Source organism: Rhopilema esculentum, chromosome 10 (assembly GCF_057945365.1).
Source record: "Rhopilema esculentum isolate cy_ngs chromosome 10, ASM5794536v1, whole genome shotgun sequence".
NCBI classification, from domain to species: Eukaryota; Metazoa; Cnidaria; class Scyphozoa; order Rhizostomeae; family Rhizostomatidae; genus Rhopilema; species Rhopilema esculentum.
In genome coordinates, this window is record NC_142824.1 from 5,291,342 (window position 1) to 5,311,610 (window position 20,269).

The 20,269-nt window shown below is 35.1% G+C and overlaps 1 protein-coding gene across 1 annotated transcript; it reads left to right on the top strand.

Moving 5' to 3' along the window:
• The first annotated feature begins 222 nt into the window (after positions 1-222).
• Positions 223-20,157, top strand: LOC148959248 (mucin-like protein). The gene is made up of 20 exons (XM_089110828.1): positions 223-303; positions 1,015-1,183; positions 1,820-1,947; positions 3,457-3,771; positions 3,957-4,686; positions 5,473-5,715; positions 6,697-7,032; positions 7,698-7,952; positions 8,765-9,277; positions 9,810-10,175; positions 10,561-10,683; positions 11,011-11,127; positions 11,457-12,047; positions 12,509-12,565; positions 12,955-13,103; positions 13,526-13,587; positions 14,294-14,433; positions 15,121-15,246; positions 15,605-15,716; positions 16,322-20,157. Exons 1-20 carry the CDS (start codon positions 223-225, stop codon positions 16,401-16,403), a joined length of 4,695 nt encoding a protein of 1,564 aa, XP_088966954.1. The 3' UTR covers positions 16,404-20,157.
• The last annotated feature ends 112 nt before the right edge of the window (positions 20,158-20,269 follow it).

Here is a 20,269-nt window from a genome sequence, read left to right on the forward strand (position 1 = left end):
TAGGTATGTCATTCTAACAGTTGTTCTAAGTGTAATCGGTTTTAAGCGAATTTGAAATTCTACGCAGATTTAAGAAACCTTTTTTTATTAAAATGAGCTGATGGTTTTTGTATGATCTACGGTGCCATTTTTAGGATTGTTGCATTATAATTGATGATACGTGCCCTTTGTTGCTTCTAGATATAAACGAGTGTACATTAGGAACGCATAATTGTGATTCAAATGCTGCATGCACAAATATCACAGGCTCGTTCATTTGTGCTTGCAATAGTGGTTATACCGGACCTGGGACATCATGTACAGGTAAGTGCTGTTTTAAGGTTTATTGTTCTTAAACGAATTTCAAAATCTACGTAGATTTTGGAGACGTTTTTAATAAAACTGAACAGATAATTTGTGTGTAATCTATTGTGCCTTCCTTATGATATTTGCATTTTAATTTATGATAGATGCTTCTTTGTTGCTTCTAGATATAGACGAATGTACATTAGGAACGCATAACTGTGATTCAAATGCTGCATGCACAAATACTGCAGGTTCATTCACCTGTGCTTGCAATACTGGTTATACCGGACCTGGGACAACATGTACAGGTATGTGCTGTTTTAATGTTAATTGGTCTTAAACGAATTTCAAATTTTACGTAGATTTTAGAGACGTTTTTAATAAAACTGAGCAGATAATTTGTGTGTAATCTACTGTGCATTGCTTAGGATATTTGCATTTTAATTTATGATAGATGCCTCTTTGTTGCTTCTAGATATAGACGAATGTACATTAGGGACGCATAACTGTGATTCAAATGCTGCATGCACAAATACTGCAGGCTCATTCTTCTGCTCTTGCAATGTTGGTTATACCGGACCTGGGACATCATGCATAGGTATGTCATTCTAACAGTTGTTCTAAGAGTAATCGGTTTTAAGCGAATTTCAAATTCTACGCAGATTTAAGAAACCTTTTTTTATTAAAATGAGCTGATGTTTTTTGTATGATCTACGGTGCCATTTTTAGGATTGTTGCATTATAATTGATGATACGTGCTCTTTGTTGTTTCTAGATATAAACGAGTGTACATTAGGGACGCATAACTGTGATTCAAATGCTGCATGCACAAATACTGCAGGCTCGTTCACCTGTGCTTGCAATAGTGGTTATACCGGAGTTGGTACATCATGTACAGGTATTTCTTTTTTACGGTCGTTTTAAGGTTAATCGTTTTTGAACCAATATCAAATTCTACGTTCATTTTGGAGGCGTAACTCGCATTTCATTAATTTCTAAAAATTTCAGTTACTGCTGGCTTCACACCAACAGATAGAGATTTTGAAAAATGCTTGTTTTCTGTATAAACAAGGATAGATTCCTCTCAGCGAATTGTTTTTGCGGACAGAGAGGGAGAAAAATCTTGCATGTCTAACGTTTAAAAAATGAAATATTGATGGAATACATAACATTTGAATTAAGAGGAAGAAAGTTGTTTAATTTTTGAAGACATTTACAACTTTTTGCTTGTTTGTTTCCACTATCTCTCCGCACCCCTTCCCCTCCCTACACAAAACTTTATTTTAAACTTCGCCTGCGTTTGCCACCCCTACGCCAAAGGCCTGGCTACGGGCTTGAGGCAAGGGTAAGTTCTCTGAGAGCGCATGGGGGCTCAGCCCCACAATACAAACAAGTAGCCAATTTCTACTTTGCTATAAAAACTTACAACATTTTTGTAAGAGCCCAAATTGTTATTTAATAGAAGTAAAACCCCTGTTTATTTTGTTTTTGATTTTTTCGGGTAAATGGATGTATTAAAGATGTTTTTTTGCAGCAATCTTGAAGTCTCGGTTCTTTTCCTACGCCAAGTCACCTCTTTTTACAAATACTGATGATGGATACAGATCACTCTATATTCCATATGGTATACCGATGGGCAGAAGCATTTACAAGAGAATCCACGTGAGATATTTGACATTTGGTCTTTAGAGGACTGGGATATAAAACTTGACCGGAGATGGGTGAACACCTCTTTTAGAAAAGATTAATGTACTTTCCATATGTAAAAAAACTTGTCATTCCTAAACATTTTAGCTCATCGACAAATTTTATTGATTTAAAGCATCACCAACTATCTTAAAAAATCATAAGATGTAGATTGTTCAAAACTTGAGTCAAAATTTCATTTTAAAAAAGGGTCTGACCATTTATTCGCAAATGTAACCTGCCTCCTCGCTAGGAAGAATTTATGACCGGTCCATTTGTTTATTTATTGCGTTTTATAATAGGTAATATGAAAAGGATCTGCAGCAACATTGAACGGTTTTTCCATCATTTGATCAAAGTTTTTAATCAAACTTGCATACATTGTACTTTCTTTCTTCCAAATTCGTGATGGTAAAATCTCTCATTCAGATCCAAACCGGTAAATGAAATACTGGAAGTAATAGTATTCGGTAGTTGTGTTTTTCGATACAATCCTTTGTTCAAGGTGCTAACCAATCTTTTAGGATAATATATGCACCGCAATTCTTTTGCTTTCTCATGGCCAAAAACCAAAAATTGATTGATATCTTTTCTATATTAAGAATACAAAATAAATTTAGATTACCCACATTACAAGGAGGAACTACATCTAAAAAGATGGCACTAAATAGCGGAAGGATAGCAGACTGTTGTTCTTTTTCGTCCGACATTCTTAATAAAGGTCGGATAATGACCGAAGGAAAGCATATAAGTAATATCCGAGTGTGGATCGAGAGCACGTGAGGGGAAGAAAGGCGTGTTTGATTGGTTCTTTTGTTTGCCAATCAAAAACAACTAGCCCTTCACCTACAGCAAGTCCCGTTCAAAGGGAACATAAATAGTCACATCAGGCTGTGTAGTTTCTTATATGCAAGATATAATATTTAAATAAGCAGGCTGGCATTTTTATGTCCATTTAGAAACTTTCTTTAGCATAATGCTTTCTTGTCAAAAATCATTTTTGAATTCGAGGATCATGCTGCATAGTAAACAGGGTTAACCCTAGAAATTAATGTGTATGAATTCACTATGAACTACTGTATATATGTGAACTTTGCTTTGATATACTGTACATATTTTTTTCAATTTGCCCTATTTTTAAGAAATTTGAAAGAAATCAGGCCGCCTAGCTTCTCACAAAGTAGAAAATATTTTCTATGCTGACAGGCTGCAGTTTTGTTTGCGCCCATTTCTTTGAAGCAGGGATTTGCTTTAGCTGAGTATTCCAAGATTTAAAACGGACTCTTTCTATACTCTGAAGAGTATCGGACGAGAAGTACGTAAGACAATATGTTATGTTTCCGCTAATTCGTGCCATCTTCAAAACGATGTTACAATCTACACATATGGTGGATAGTGAAAGACATTTGGAAGAATCCGTTTTGTTTTTTATTTCAGAATCTTAAAAGAAACCGAGTTTGATTTGAACTTTTATATCTACTCAAGGTCTGTGCCAATGGAAAAATTTGCTTTGGAGGGCTTCCAAGATGTTATCCATCTAGTAATAGATTCCGATGGGAAAAGAATTTCCTGGCTCCTTTTTGGGCCGATGTGGATTTCAGAGGCATGCAAGGATACATTGCCTACTCATATCATTCTAAGCAGATGACAGATCAAACGTCTGTGCAGCTTTTCAATGAAACCAAGAATTATATTTTGAAGTATGGAGGAGTTGGAAGCTTCAGTCCCTCATTGATTCTTGTAGCAACGTGGATTAAAGGCACACCATATCTTTTTAGGAATTACCTCGGAACGAACCAGGTACCGGTCATGAACATGTTTTTTCGGTAACCCATCATTAAACTGTTTTACCTCTGAATATGATATTGCATTTAAACTTGCTGGTTTTTTTTCAGTTTCTATTGAAAACCTATTGACAATTCTCTCGGAAATTCGATGCGGTATCTTTTTGCCCTTTCTTACTCCATATTCAATTTGTTACACAGTTTGTAAGCTTTCAAGTGAACTTGGCAACCGATGAAGAATCGACTTATGTAAGCTACATCTACGAAGACCAGGGGATGCTGTGGCAGCAGGGTTGGTTGCCTGCACGAGTTGGATACAACTTTGGACACATATTTTCTGAAACCAGGCTCAATCAGCTGAATTCGCCCAAGGCTTACCGATATGATGCGGTTGTAGGGAACACTGGAAGTAAAGGGCTCTGGCTGTGGAAGCTTAGTGACAAGGTGCAAAACGAAGACGCAAAGTGTTATGCCTGGCACGCAGCTCAGCCTTCAATCCAACAAATAAATGATGTGAGGAGTGCGCCCGAGAATGACTGTCCTTGCACTCTGTCACAGATCTTGTTAGACATCCGGTATAGATATGAAGGATACACACCAGGAATAACTTGCTTCAAAACAAGAGCGACGAGATTCTTTTTCTTTACATCCACCTCCTTTCACACACAATGTTGTTACCGATGGCGATTTGGAACCCTGATCAATCACTACGACCCAGACATTTGGCCTACAAGCACAGTATTTTTGACGCAAAAGTTTAGCTGGGAAAATATACTTTGGAGCTGGTATTTGAGACAAAGATCTAGAACTACATCAGAAGCAGATGACGGCGCTGCTTTCAGTTCGTGCTGTAGACATTCTCCATTGTGTTGGCTATTTGAATCAAAAAGACCAATCCCTAATTGTTCAAGATACAGGCCTCCATCGAGAAGTATGGCGTAGAAGATTGCTACCAGATTTCTTATTGTTGATTTCATTCTACACAATACTGTTTCTATTTTATAAGGGAACAAAAGCCTATTTTGTGAGCTACACAAAATGATTGGATTTGAAATGAACTTGTTTGGAAAAAAATATGAATATTTTTTCTTTATAAAGTTTCGAACTGTAAGCATTTAATCATTCAGTTGATGCTTTCTTGTTTTGCATATCCCACATCTACTAGTTGATATAATTATATTGTTCGGTATTAACTGGAGATTTACTAGCTATACCTTGATGAAAAGCAAATCCATATCCAAGCATCAATACGATTATCGATAAACACCAATTTCCAAAGATAACAGGGACGATTTTTTAGATGATTTTAGTGCAGCCCTCTAGCTAACTCACGTTCAAGTCATGAGTTTGAGCTTGTTGTCAAAAAAGACAGTTTGTGTGACGTGAGACTAAATAGGTATAATTAAATAGAGACGAAGGAAGTCGAGCGTTGGTGATGGTGGGAGGTCGAATGTTTGACGCAGATTAGAGAATTGAGAATTGAGAACAACCGGAGGTTGTATTCTGCTTGTATTTGTTTTTTTAGATATTAGCCTATTATCAACTTTTATATATTCTTCGTTTGCTGTTTCCAATTCACGACGTTGTTTATAGAGACTTGTTGTTATTCGATGAATCGCATTCGCGGAGACGAATCGGAGGAAATTGTATATTTTTTCAAGATAGTTGCAAGTGTATCAATGGATTCATAACAGAGCTTTATTTTTTTTATTCAAAGGTTGGAGTGGTGGAGACCCCCACATAAGAACACTAGATGGACACACGTATACATTTAACGGAATTGGTGATTACAATTTTTTCAGTTTGGACAACAGCACTGAATTCACAGTACACAGTCGTATGAGTAGAGCTTTTGTTAATGGAAGTTCCTCTGTTGAGGTACCAAATGCTACCGTGCTTTCCGGCTTTGCAATGAAAACAGACCAAGGCCCTTTGGTTGAGATCTATCTAAATGTAACAAGTATGTGACTAATCTTTCATTTCTGTTTTATTCATTTATTTAAGGTTCTGAAATATCATAAAGGTTCAAAGGATCTTTAAGTTTGCATGGCACAATATAAATCATTCGTACATCATCTGTATTGTTTGCACAGATCCCAAGTACAATTGAAATTGAGCGATGACACTTCTACAATTTTTTCCTAAATTTCTTTTAATTGGCAAAAATTTTTAATCGCGGGAAAACGAGCTTCATCTATCTGAAGTAGTATTAAATCCATGTTTTTTGTAATACGGCTCCCTTCTTTCTTCGTGGTACAAATTTTATGCATAAATGGTGGGTTTGAAACGTTAAAGTTCTAAAGCCTTTCTTTATTGCAGCATAACTGCAGTTTTGTTGAATGTAAAGTATCGTCAATTAGTGAGCATTGATTTTAGTGTCTACTTACTGTCTAAAAACATACACAAAACAAAAAACCTTCAACTTTATGATTTGAACAGCTGAGAAAAACAATCTTGTCTTTATCCATCAATTTGATTAGTTGTTGAATTTCAATCAAACATTGTCCACAAAAAACTGTATATTTTGACGAGAATTGAATTTTCAAAAAAATTTGGAACTTTTTATTTGGTCTGTTTGTGGCAGCAGGTCAGGTAAGAGCAACGTAGACATGGGCACTTATAACAAGAAAAAAAACCAATTGCATGTGTTAATACTAACATCTTACAGCAAAAGGGCTGTTGGATTTATTCATTTCTAACATTCCAAACAACAGAACAATCTAAAACTAATTTCAAATATCTTCACAACACAATCGTAGTGTGATGATATCTACGTTTGTAGCTGCTTGTTAGTAAGAGATTACACCCATTTTTAAAAGGAACCCTTTGTAATACCACTAGAACTTTTAATTACATTAAGCTTATACTATAAAAATCCTGTTAATTTCAAAGTTATATTTAAACTGGTGAATCTTTGTTTACAACGCTGGTCTTGTTGCAGCATCTAGAACACGAGTATTTGTGGAAGGGAAAGAGTATAACACATCGTTCTTCCACACTCTCAAAACAATCAACCAGACAGATCTACATCTTTTCACGGTTGGAAATGTAACCAAATTTAGCGTGGATTTCGAATCTGGAGTGGGAGCGACCATAGACATATTCAAGAGACTTCTAACAATCCAAATTGTTACATCATCAACCTTTGTTAACAAGACACGTGGCCTCCTTGGGGTAAATAACAACAATGTCAATGACGACTTCACCCGACCTGATGGCACAACGATACCGATCAACTCAACACAAAGTGAAATCTATTATGAGTTTGGTAGTAAATGTAAGTTGATTATCGTGTATATGGTATTTACCGTATAAGAGCTTCGTTGTATATATTGATTTCAAACTTAAGTTGTGGTTTCCATCTTCTTCCATTGATAATAAATCGCACATAATCGAATTCAGAATTGCCTAATCCACGGACTAAAGAATTTATATAAATGACTTCTTGCATTCTTCTTATGAGTCTGCTCATTTGCAGAAACAATAGGGTTTTTCAGTTACATCTGTAATCTACTGTACTTGCTGTAATTCGTTTCTATTGTTGACACAATGTGCGACTACCTCCTGGTATCTAGATCCCCATACTGAGTCAGAAGCAGGAAAAGAGAACAGGAAAAGTCAGTTTCGTTGTGTTTCTTCCTTTCAGTTCAACGTACTATCTATTCTACAAATGATATTCCATATTACAAATGACTTGCTTCTTTATTCTTGCCCTGCCCTTTACTTGCCATAACTTCTACTAATTTCCACCACTGACCCTATTTAGCAGGCGTTTATGCTTAGAATTTGTCAATAAATGAATCATAATTAAAGACGCATTAGATATTGTCTCCGTCTTCTTGCACCTTCCTTCAATAAAAATTACAGAGCAAAAATTACTCTTTTCCAATGTCTGAAGAGAACTTTCAATTATATTTAATGTTACCTGTTTTTTCTTGCAAGGGAATGTCACTTCAAATGGCTCTCTGTTCATTCTGGAAGATCCTGACTTTGATTCCAGTTTTGTTCCTGGATTCTACGACTCAATCGATGAATTGTTTGGAAACAACACAGTGGTGAAGCAGAATGCTATTGACATATGTGGTGGAAATTCATCATTCACTTGCTTGTTTGACGTTGCTTTAACCGGAGATAGGACTTCATCTACTGAAAGTCAGTCTTCTCTAGAAGCGTTTGAGACTGAAAAGAAAACTCTTGGTATGTACCTCTTTCAAAGTCTACCTGCAAGGACATTTTTGGAAAAGCGCTCTTTAAATGATTCTCTGGATATGCTAATGCTTGCTAAGTTTACTTAATGCAGCACCAAAATAAATCGTAGCATCTGTTTGGTTTAGCACTAAATAAGGACAGCTATTGTTATGATTTTTGCAGCCATAATACTAGTTATACGAGAAAAAGAGCCAGCAAACACTGGATTGGTTATTAACAAGACAATTTACTCTTGGAGCGCTAAGCTATTCTTTTTTTAGATTTATGACTAAGTCCAATTGGTTCAGTTATAGTAAAGCATGTATGTCTGTTTTACTGTTTTAATCTTTATATACGCTCTATGAATATTCTAACATGTGCAATCTACGAGTGCTCAGTTTTTCGATGCAAACAGACTGAGATACGATGGCCTGTAAGGGACATCTAGCATGTATCAAGTTTCGCATAATAGCCAAAGCAAAACCTTTATGAAATGAATTTCACATGACAAATATATGGTTGTTGTTAACGAATTTCATTTAAATGATCAAAATATGTAACTGCAACCCAATAGCTTCTAAAGCAGCACATACAAAGTTGGTATTCTAGCACACAAAAAGTAGATATTGCAGACATCTAACTCAATGGGCTCATATTAAATGGGATCCTTGACTCAAGCATGTACCCAAAGTCTCACCAAGACTCCTCTTACCTTTAATTTAATTGTGCCGTTAAGAAATTTCGTTCTTTGTTAACCAATACTACTTTCTCCTAATTTTATAACATACTTATAACATTTACAATACGCGGATTTTTTTTAGAAACCTATCCACCGACAATTACTGGCCCAAAAACATTGGTTGTCTACTATGGATCAAATCACACATTCAAGGTTGAAGTTGCTACCAATGCAACTGGTAATTTGACATATTTGCATGAAGCAAACGGTACAACAATCTCAATGGACAAGAACACGGGTGTCTTCAATTGGCATGTTAACACAACTGAATTCAAATTAAATTTTTTTGTCACTGACAGCAACAACAACACTGCAACTGTATCACCCAGTGTGGTTTTGTGCTACTGCCAGAATGGAGGAAGTTGCAACACTTCCCAAAAAAATTTGGATTTTCAATCAACAAACAACTTTGTCACTTATGCAGCATGTGCATGTCCAAACAACTATGAAGGAGCTTTTTGTCAAACATTTGTCAGCTTCTGTGACGTCAATCCGTGTTTTGAGGACGTCAATTGCACAAATAATTACACGGCATCAGCTGCAGATTGCGGGCCTTGTCCTACTGGCTACATCGGGGACGGCCGAAAGTGCTATGGTAATTGATTTTGAGCCTCATGTCCTCTATTCTTACTACATCGAAACACTCATAAGCCTAAAGAAGGATCATCACTCTTTGCCCCTCACTTTATTTTTTTACGCTCTTTTACTTGCAAACATGTGTGAATTTTTTTAAAAAGTGCATTTCTAATTTCAATACGACAGAAACAAAGGTTTAGATCACACTTATCAAAATAATAATTTATGCGTTTCTTTATAACAAGAGCTTCTTCTTAGAGCTAAAGCTTAGTTGTACTTGAGCCAGAGAAAAACTCTAGGAAAAAGAATAACAAGTTAGAATTCAGTTCTTGGAAAAGAGAGCACGTAGTATTTCAATTTAATTATTTCGATTATTCATAATAATATATTCGGTTATTTCATTTTCTACCTGCACATTTTAGAATAATGTCACTTATGTTTTTACTTTTCAGTCGTACGATTCAGTCATTAAGCTTCAGTTTTGATGTGCTCTGGGTTAGTCAAAAAATATTGAAGCGCAATATATGCTTAAATCATTTATATTGTCTTAGATTTCGACGAATGCATAAACAATGCAAGTGAATGCCAGCAGTTATGCATCAACACCCTTGGATCGTACAATTGCTCATGCCGATCCGGCTACCAGCCGACAAATGCAACGCATTGCATCGACACGGATGAGTGCACCGATGGCACACACAACTGTGACAGGAATGCCAACTGCACAAATACTGGAGGTGGATATAACTGTTCTTGCACCAAAGGATTTACTGGAAATGGAACGACCTGCCTTGATTTGGATGAATGTACCGCTGGTGCACACAATTGCCATGCTTATGCACAATGTAGGAATACAGTCGGTGCTTTTGAATGTTCATGTACTAATGGTTTCTCTGGAAATGGGGTTAACTGTTCAGGTGAGAAAACTTTATGAATGGAAAATATTACATGCTCATTGTTAACTAACCTGAGGTAGAACCGTCTTGATAGATAGCTTAATAATTAAGCATAAGATGATAAAAAAAAGTTTACAGTACGGAAAGTCAATACTTGTCAAAATTGGTAAATGCATAATATGGAGGGGAAGCTTTAAAGCGAGAATGAATAAAGAGAAGGTAGAGAAGTTTAGTTTAACATTTTGAAACACATACCAGCCCTTGTTTGCTTGAAAAAGTTTTATTCTCGTTTTGAAGAATATCGATTTTAACTTCGTAGGTCATCTCGTTATCAGTTTTAATCGCACATAACAAAGTTTTCAAGATGAGCTTTTCTTTTTTAAGCTCTTTATTCTTCACTTTTAAGATATCAACGAGTGTCTTCAAGGATCGCCTTGCAATGTCAATGCAACATGTAACAACACTGTTGGGTCATACAGATGCAGTTGCAATGAGGGCTTTGTTGGCGATGGAATAAGTAACTGCGCGAGTGAGTATTTGTTTTCTAATTTCACTTAAAAAAGGCTTTGTAGATTCAAGAATTTTAGCGCACTATTTCTCCCTACAACGAAGTATTGAGATAGGGGGGATCAAATTCTTCATTCATATGTAATTACTTTCACAATTTAAATGAAAATGAAGAAACATATTTGGATGACTTATTTATTGTAAAACCATGCATGTATGCATATTTCTTTTTGGTATTCAATTTTTCAGTGTAGAAGGCCAAGTTTTCTGAATCGAATTTTTGTATCAGATATTTTGTTTATAACATTCCATGCAGTGCATTTTTCAACGTTTTTTTTAAATTTTTCAGACGCGCAAATATGCAACAGTCTTGACTGTGATGCAAATGCAACTTGCTTGAGCAAAAACTGGGTCCACTTTTGCCAGTGCAATAAAGGTTATACTGGAAATGGAACAATTTGCACAGGTACTATCCTAAATAAGCTCATTTTTTCCATTAAAATATCATTTACTACGTATTTAAGATGAAAACTAAATTGTGCTCTCGTTGTTTTAAATTTTAAAACAAAGTTTCTGTAAAGCAATTGATTATTCGCAATTTCAGCTAAAAATGTATGTATACAACGTATGTTTGTACCAATCAATGCCAGTTGATTGTCAGTTTAGGTGCATTATCATTTAAATCATGGTAAGCACGTATCAACAACCCATTTGAATGATCTCTTGTTGTCAGGGCCAATTCTGAAAACACTCCAATTAGATTGGTTACTCTTATCATTTAATACTTTATTGCAGATGTAAACGAATGTCTCAGTGGAGCACACAATTGTCACACTGATGCGACATGCACAAACAATATCGGATCCTACATTTGTAATTGCAATAAAGGATTTTCTGGCAACGGCACCGTCTGCTCTGATATCAACGAATGCAGCACAAGCCAATGTAACGCAAACTCAACTTGCATCAACACCAAAGGCTCGTTTGCTTGTGTTTGCAGATCAGGATACACGGGCAATGGTACTCACTGTGTTGATTTGGATGAATGTTCCACTAATCCTTGTCACGTGAAAGCAACCTGTGACAACAATATTGGCTCATATTCCTGTCGGTGTATTCAAGATTACACAGGAAATGGAACATATTGCATGGAAATAAACGAGTGTCTCTCCAATCCTTGCCACATAAATGCAACTTGTGCACATGGTATCATGTCCTATAACTGCACTTGCAAAACAGGGTTTACTGGCAATGGAACCGTCTGTCTTGATATAAATGAATGCCTAACTAGTCCATGTCATAAAAACGCAACTTGCCACAACAATATTGGCTCATTCATATGTGGCTGTAACCCTGGATTTAGTGGCAATGGTATTGAATGCGGAGGTACGATTAAAGTACAACGTACATTTCTGATATTTACAAAAGCATTCAAAAAATATCATTGGTCCGTTGTGTGGGATTTCTCTTAAGCCCTACATACCGCTTCGTATATCTTGTTCTTACATTCCAAAATGTTCTTTACTTTTTTAAGCTTTTGTCCTAATAATCTTATTTTAAGCTTATGTTTTTTTTTATTTTCCTCGCGCTTTCGCCATATTCTCTCCAATGTTTGTCTAACAATTTTGCCAAATTGTCTCACAATCTATTTACAGAAATGAAGATACCATAAATGTGTCCTTTTTTGTCATCTTTAATTTGCTTTGTAAGACTGAATAACGATACCTGATTGTTATCGCGATCCTCATTTTCATCTGTTGGTAAAACCACGGTTTCCTGTTCACACTTCAACATAGATAAACTTGTTTATAACTACCAGTTTAATGTAGTAGAGATTTTTGTTTTAGTGACAACTGCTACCCCTACCACAATTTCGGTTTCAAACCCAACTCAATCACCCAAAGGTATGTCCTTTCAGCAACGTCTAACATGTTTCATGTGTCGTCTTTGCTATTCTGATTTCCTATTTGTTGTAAAAATGCTTTAAAATGACAACTGAACTGAAATAATGCTTTTTCATTTGCATTTACAATATTTCCCACCTAAAGAATTTGTGTATCGAAGCTGATTTCCAAATACTTTTAAATGATATATCAATTTTTAATAAAGGTTGCCCTAAAAAGCTATTTAATCTCATTTTTTTGTAATGAGAAAGTTTTAGCAGCATAAAATGATTTTCCTAACATTCAGCAGGAAAATGATAGAGGCCATCATGTAGTGAGAAATTGAGACTGCAGATATATGTAGATAGTAATGAATATATTGCAATTAAAGCAAAGCATTGTATCCACAGGGAAACCACAGATCGAAGGCTATTTCCATCTGCTGCGACCTGTTATTAACGGAAAGTTAATAAACACAAGTGATGTATGGGTGAGACAGAGCATAATGAACACAGGCTCGTTACTTTACAAAGAAACTTCAAGAGTGATTCAACAAAATGTACGTAATTGTTTATCGTTTCACAAATAATTATAATCAGCAGATATAAATTCTTGACTTGCTGATTCTTTTACCTGTTTTTGCTCATCAAATTTTTTGTCAATATAATTTGCTGTTATATTCAAGATATGTTGATGTGATAGGCTTGTGATAACTAATGCCTTTTGTTAATTTATTGTCCAAAATAGATTGTTAATAAATATAATTCATCTTTCTGTTCACGTTTGCTTGCCTTAGCTAAATCAGAACTTGTTGACAAAGCCTTTGCATTGAAACTTTTATTCAGAACTGTGATGCCAATGCATATATTCATGTTAGGCAAAAGGGTTTCAAACATGCAACCCTTTCAGGCCTCTTTTTGTCATATTTAAAGTGATTCGTTAACTTAGTGCTCAATTCATACTTTCCTCTGTGCCTTCCAGCTTAATGCAAAACTAAAAGGCCACAGATCAGACGTTATGTTGGTGATTGTTGATTCAATGGGGTATGTCACGCAGTTCGATCGAGGCACAGTCCGGGACACAGCTGTTGAGATTTTAAGACAAACACATATAACTTTCTATTTATGGCAATATCTTAACACATCACCGGTAACATGCATATATCGGGAGAGGTTTTAACCCAATAACAGTGAGGAAGGATTAGGGCGGAAGAATTAATTCTCAACACTCTCTGTCCTAGATTGTGGCATTTAACTTTTTATTTTATAATTAAACCTATACAAATGTATTATCTCTAGAAGTACCTACAGCTATCCATAAAAAACGTTTACATTAGCCTGGCTAATTTCATGGTATTAGAACAGCAAGAATAAGCCAAAATTTACTATCATTCTTCTTGCTGTGTTTGTACCTTTTCCTTTTCTGACTTTCTCGGGATCCAAGGTCATTGCAAAGAAATGATAATAAGGGAGGGAGTATAATCAGAGTACGTCTTGCCCTTTTTTCTAAAACGACGGGTATTGTTCCTTAGTTATTTATCTATGCTGATTTGGAACCAAGACTCAGTGTATAGAAAAGTGTATAAAATGATAAATACAAAATGAATTTCATAAATAGAAATGAAGCATATCTTGTGCCATAATACTAATCAATGCTTTAAAATGCTCTGTAGTTAAAAATGTTTTCTTGCCAAAAGACCATGTTAGAAACTAAATTATTGCTCATCAATAATTTTATTTATCCCTCCAGACTTGGCAGTTTAACGGTCAATTTTACAGTGTTCTTTACAAAGACACCAAGCGAAAGCGAAAACCAAATTGCAACCTCGATCAAATCTGCTCTGAATGGTACAGTTGCAGGATCAACTATCGGTGGGCTTTTAGTCAAAGGTAAAGAAAGCTGTTGGCAAACCTGCATTTCCGTGACAATAATTCATCACCTTTTTTAGTTTAAAATGGTTACAAAGATAAAATTCTAATATGTAGATAAATGAGAGGGCTCATGAAAATGCCTTACATATAAATATGACGCGTATGTTTTATAATGCTAGTTATTAAGTATCGGACAACAATCAGAAAAAGATTAGAATAGTACTCTAGGTTTCATATTGACAGAAAAATTGACAGTTTTGCTATAAGGTGGTTATTAAGAGAAATTGTGCGAAGGGAAGAAAAATCAAAGAGGAAGATTTTTAAAGGCCTTTCGGCTACCTTTCTGATACGTTAGAAAAATGTTCCGCTGATAGGTTCAATTTCTCCGATTAGGATAAATTAATGCGATCAAACTAGTATTCTTTTAGTTAACTTGATATAGCTATACAACATCATGATCAAAATTTGACATATTAAAGATATTCATATTTAACAAAACAATGATAGTCCTGGGCCATCTCAGATCTTAAGTATCAAGGACCTCAAAATTTGTGTCGTGTTTTTTTCCATTTTGATTTGTTACTACTTTATCTTCTCTCGCTGCTCATCTAGTTAAACATGCTGATAAAGTTTGTTCAACATCACGCATAGCAAAATTGTTTGTTCTAGCAAATTGTTTTAGAACATCCACTTTCTCTTTTATAGACAAAGATGAATGCAGGCAAAGCAATATTTGCCATAAAGATGCCAAATGCATCAATGTGTTGTATACCTATACATGCAAATGTAGTGAAGGGTATGCAGGGGATGGCAAAACTTGCGAAAAAGAAAGTGAGTATCAAGTTTTCTCATAAAGGTCTTAATTTAAAATTTACATTAATAATTGGGGTTGGATTTCTGAAATAATGGTTCAAATTCAAGCGTTGTTTTGTCGATATTGGCACACCCAAGCCCTTTTTCCAAAAAAGTCTACTAAAGATGCATCCTTGAGAACGCATCATGACATTCTATAGAGCTTTTAGTGCAATTAACGTATATCGGATCGGGTCTCTATTGCATTTAATGAAAATTAAGAATCTGGCTGTCTTCCCTTGATTTTCTAATTGCATTACAAGTTTTGGCCGCTTTCTTCATTTTGACAAAAATCTTTATGATTTAGTTTTAAAAATGTTATGTTCTTTTTCAACAGGTAGCCACAGTGTATTGGCCATAGCCCTAACTACCTCAATTGTTGGCGTTATTCTAATCATCTTCATAGTAGTTGTTATCATGAAGAAGCACGCTAAAAGAAAAGTTGAAATGTAAGTTAGAACTATTTTGTTCATTTGATGCAAATGGGATTTTCTGTAGGTATATATTATATCCGTACGTCGATATACGCAACCAGTTGAAAACAACACCGGTTGAATCAGTTAAGACACAAAACTACGCACTAAATGCAAGTAAGAAGAATGCTTCTTAAAAGATCGCAACTACATTCTGAAAAAAGGTCTTCACTGCTCCATTAAAAAAGTTTGCCACGAAATTTTATTAAATGGTTGTCAAATTTGCCATTTAAAAGCTTTTGTAAGAATAGGTCAGAATTTACGAAGAAACAGTCCAATTTTGTTGGAAATTTACATTTTTATGAGATCAAATGTGCATATATGTAGAACTGAAGCAGAGGCAATAAATGGGTTTAAGGCAATGAAACACATACTATACAAAACTTTTGGAATAATAGAAGTGCAAAGAAACAGAAATTCGAAAGAGATTGAACAAATTTTCAACAGCTTTGATGACATACTATGTAGATTCTTATAAAACTTGTGTTTTCAATGTTACCCTTGATGGCCTTTTCCTCTCCTATTTCATACCTTTACCAAATTGATTTTGGTATAGTTCTTACGATAACTTTTATACGCAGAAAGCCAACTGATGACTCAAATGACTTCATGTTGCATGAAGTTGGTAGTGGAGCAGGTTCTCATAGTAAAATCAAAACATAATACAAAAGAGCCTTATACCGATTCAAGCACAGAAGTTTTAAAATCTTTCCACGCCAACCTGTGGTAGAGGTTCGATACACGAAAATGAGACTGCAACAAAGCTGAAGATTTGTGCTGGGAGCTGGCTAGTGCTTTTTAGTGGCTATTTGTGCTTTTTATATTTATATCTCAGTCGCAGTTATGTTTCTGATAAGCATTTTCGATTAAATGAAGATTAATGAGCTTTGGTAATGATTTATTGGTATCATAATTGTTAGCAATAAAATCCTAATCTAATTATTCGTCAATGGCATCAGTATCACCTAATATTTGAATATGATTTAAATCGATTTAATTAGATGAAAAATGAGATTTGGCTCTTCAAGGTAATCAATTCATCAAGATCTAACATCGATAGATTGAGAAATGTTTTCAGGGTGAAGAAATATGTAGCAGGAAAAATAAACGAGCTTTTTATAGACCAAATTTCATGCTTTTGAAAAGGGTTGCCTTTAGCAAGAGCTGTTTTTCAAGGGGCCCAGTTCTTTGTCAAAGGACCAATAACAGTATAAAACTAAGATTGTTGAACTAATATTAGCGTTTGAAAAATTAACATTTTATGAACTCTATTATCTTAGAAACTAATTACATCACGGATATAGAGACGAAATGTATTGCTTTAAGCTTTTTGCATCGTTTTTTAAGAATTAATCCCACTTTATGTGCAATGTGTTGTACTTTTACTCCCTAGTAATATTTACTGCTTGTAATTTGCCAGGCTTTTATAAACTAAACTGTTTTGTCACTTCATGTTATTTTTCTTGTCTGCAATTGCAACGCTAATGAAACTTTTCTAGAAGGAAAATTGGTTATCAAAGAAAGCTGCTTCTGAAACTTAACTCTGCAAATTTTTTAAAGTTATGGAAGCAGGCAGACGGATAAATTGAAAGATGGGCAAAGCGAAAAGGTGAATAATGCGGAGAAGATATCATGCTGACGGACAGACATGCGTGATATTTGTTCTAACATTACAAAAATGTTCATGCAGACGTTAGTTGTCAGAGGCAACCAAAGAGAAAGTGCCAGGATCAAAGGGTGGCCTTGAATTTCTTTTGGCTAAAGGGGTTAAAGGTTGGGTTGAGAGCTGAAACCTCAATACTGTTTGAAGAAAGTACATTGAATAAGCTTTAAGGAAAAGAACAAAAGAAACTTCACTTTTGCTCTGGATGGTTATCAACATGATATGTTTTCGATAAAACAAGAATCAGCGTTATCTTGATAAGAAGTGTTGCATTATTAAAGTATAGCACTAACAAGGCAAATAAAACTACTGATAACAAAGTAAAACACAACCTATTAAAAGTACGTATAGAATAGTTTCCTTTTTTTAGTATCTTTTCGGAGTGGGTTTCATTTTCTCTTTGCTTTTTAATGTATACAGGTATGTGCACAATTTCGAGCACAAAAATTCATCCAGAACAAAAATATGTATTTCTTTCATTTTTGTCGAAACCTTGTATGGTCGACACCAGCAGTAATTCTTTCAGTTTTTGCAGGATGCCTAGTGCGATCCGGGTCATGATCCTTTTCATACAAAAAATACCTCTGTGCTGTTGCTAAACAATAGCCATTGGCCACAACAGCTATAGACCACTTGAGCCATTGGAGAAATGTCTATAAATTTTCAATCTTTTTTAAAAAGAATAGCAAGACGACCTATGAGAATCACCTGCTGATCCTTCACTGTTTCCAAACTTTAGAAAGACTAGAAGTGCCTTTGCTACGTCATCAGGACCTGTATTACTCTCAGCTGTCCGATTATTCCCATCTTAATCTAAACTTTTGTCAGAAAAGATGAGAGGAACACAGGGTTTATCTTAAGTAATTTTTATCGCTGCACATTTTCAAAAATTTTGTTCAAACAAGTTTTCGACAACAAAGACCTTGAGCAGAAGGTAAAAAACAAGACAAACTAGATATCTTCTAGATACCGAATTCGATCAAATTTCAGAGAAATCTAATAGATTATGATCACTGTTACTGTTATGTTCTCGATTTTAATATCGTAATGCTCTTTCATAAGTTTCATGTTTCTACTGGTAGTTGCTGCAATTTTACTTTTTCACCCCCTTTATCACTGCACAAAATTTACGTTTATCATTGCACAATTACGATTTATCATTGCACAAATTTGTTATCACTGCACGATAAAATAAACCAAGGAGGAACACATCTACGTCATTTTCAGATTTTCACCGTCTGCGTCTGCGTAATGCTCTTTCATAAGTTTCATGTTTCTACTGGTAGTTGCTGCAATTTTACTTTTTCACCCCCTTTATCACTGCACAATTACGATTTATCACTGCACAAATTTGTTATCACTGCACGATAAAATAAACCCAGGAGGAACACATCTACGTCATTTTCAGATTTTCACCGTCTGCGTCTGCGTAATGCTCTTTCATAAGTTTCATGTTTCTACTGGTAGTTGCTGCAATTTTACTTTTTCACCCCCTTTATCACTGCACAATTACGATTTATCACTGCACAATTACGATTTATCACTGCACAAATTTGTTATCACTGCACGATAAAATAAACCCAGGAGAAACACATCTATGTCATTATCAGATTTTCACCGTCTGCGTTTATTTCACCTGTCAGGTAGGCACGATGAGTTACTGTTGAACATCGAATGCTTACCTTTTACTCCTTGGAAACATATGCAGGAAAAATAATTCCCAAAAAAATGTATGCTCTCTACTGTCAACTTCAAGTTGTCTTGCAATGTGCGAGGAGAAAGGTATACCAACACGAATTTTTTATGCTCAAAGATGAGCGAGGATGTAAGAACATAAATATTTTGAGCTCTGAAATCTGCATGCATGCTATTCAATTTTTTTCAGTTTTGTTGATTCCCACGGCGTTAATCATAAGATACGCAAAAAATAATTGCATGAATTAAAAAAAACTAGAATTTAGCTAATCTATGAAACTAAAATATATGCCGTCCGGCATTACCCATGACTACCCTAATGTTATTTATGGACATTGTATAAGGCACTGAGAAGAACCAAAACGGTTATCAAGCTAAGTACCCTAAATTGTTTACACGATAGGCAATTTGCATCTGTTTATGAATGAAGTTTATTAGAGTTTGATTAATTAGTATTAAAGAACAGCAGAGAAGTCATCAACTGAAGATCTAAGAAGATACACCGAAAAGAAAAATAAAGCGAATAACTAAAGCAGAAAGATGGCGTGATTATTTTTATTTCACAGCCTTGTAAGTCCTTATTGGGCAAGAGAGAGGAATTTGAAATAAAAAATGCAGTTGAGCGTGTTGTACGTCGAGTGAGTTTGAATAAAATTTCCCTTAAAAGTTACTTTAAACATGAACAAGAAGTATATACATCATAACTTGCCATTTCAAGCCGAACACTGCATCTACAGAAAAAATTATAGAGTACTGAAGTGATGACGTCATAAAAATCTATTTTTAGAATTTCCAAATTTTGATCCCAGAACCTGAAAGAGCATCATGAAATACCTGTAAATATGCAAAATCAGTTAAAGGCATTATGAATTGGCTGAGATATGGCCACATAAGGACAGGCTCTTGCCCCATCAAACCTCTGTAATTTGATCTTGGTTCATAACTTTATGAATCAGGCCAGAATAATAGCAAACTTGAAATCTTTCATCGGTCATATCTCGCCCAATTTGGAACATATCTAACTTTTTTGCATATTGAGAGGTATTTTATGATGTTCTTTCAGATTGTATGGCCAAATTTAAGAAATTATAAAAATAGACTTTTGATGGCGTCACACTTCGGTACTCTATATAAAGAATGGATACTTGTTACATGGAGTACATCACAACCG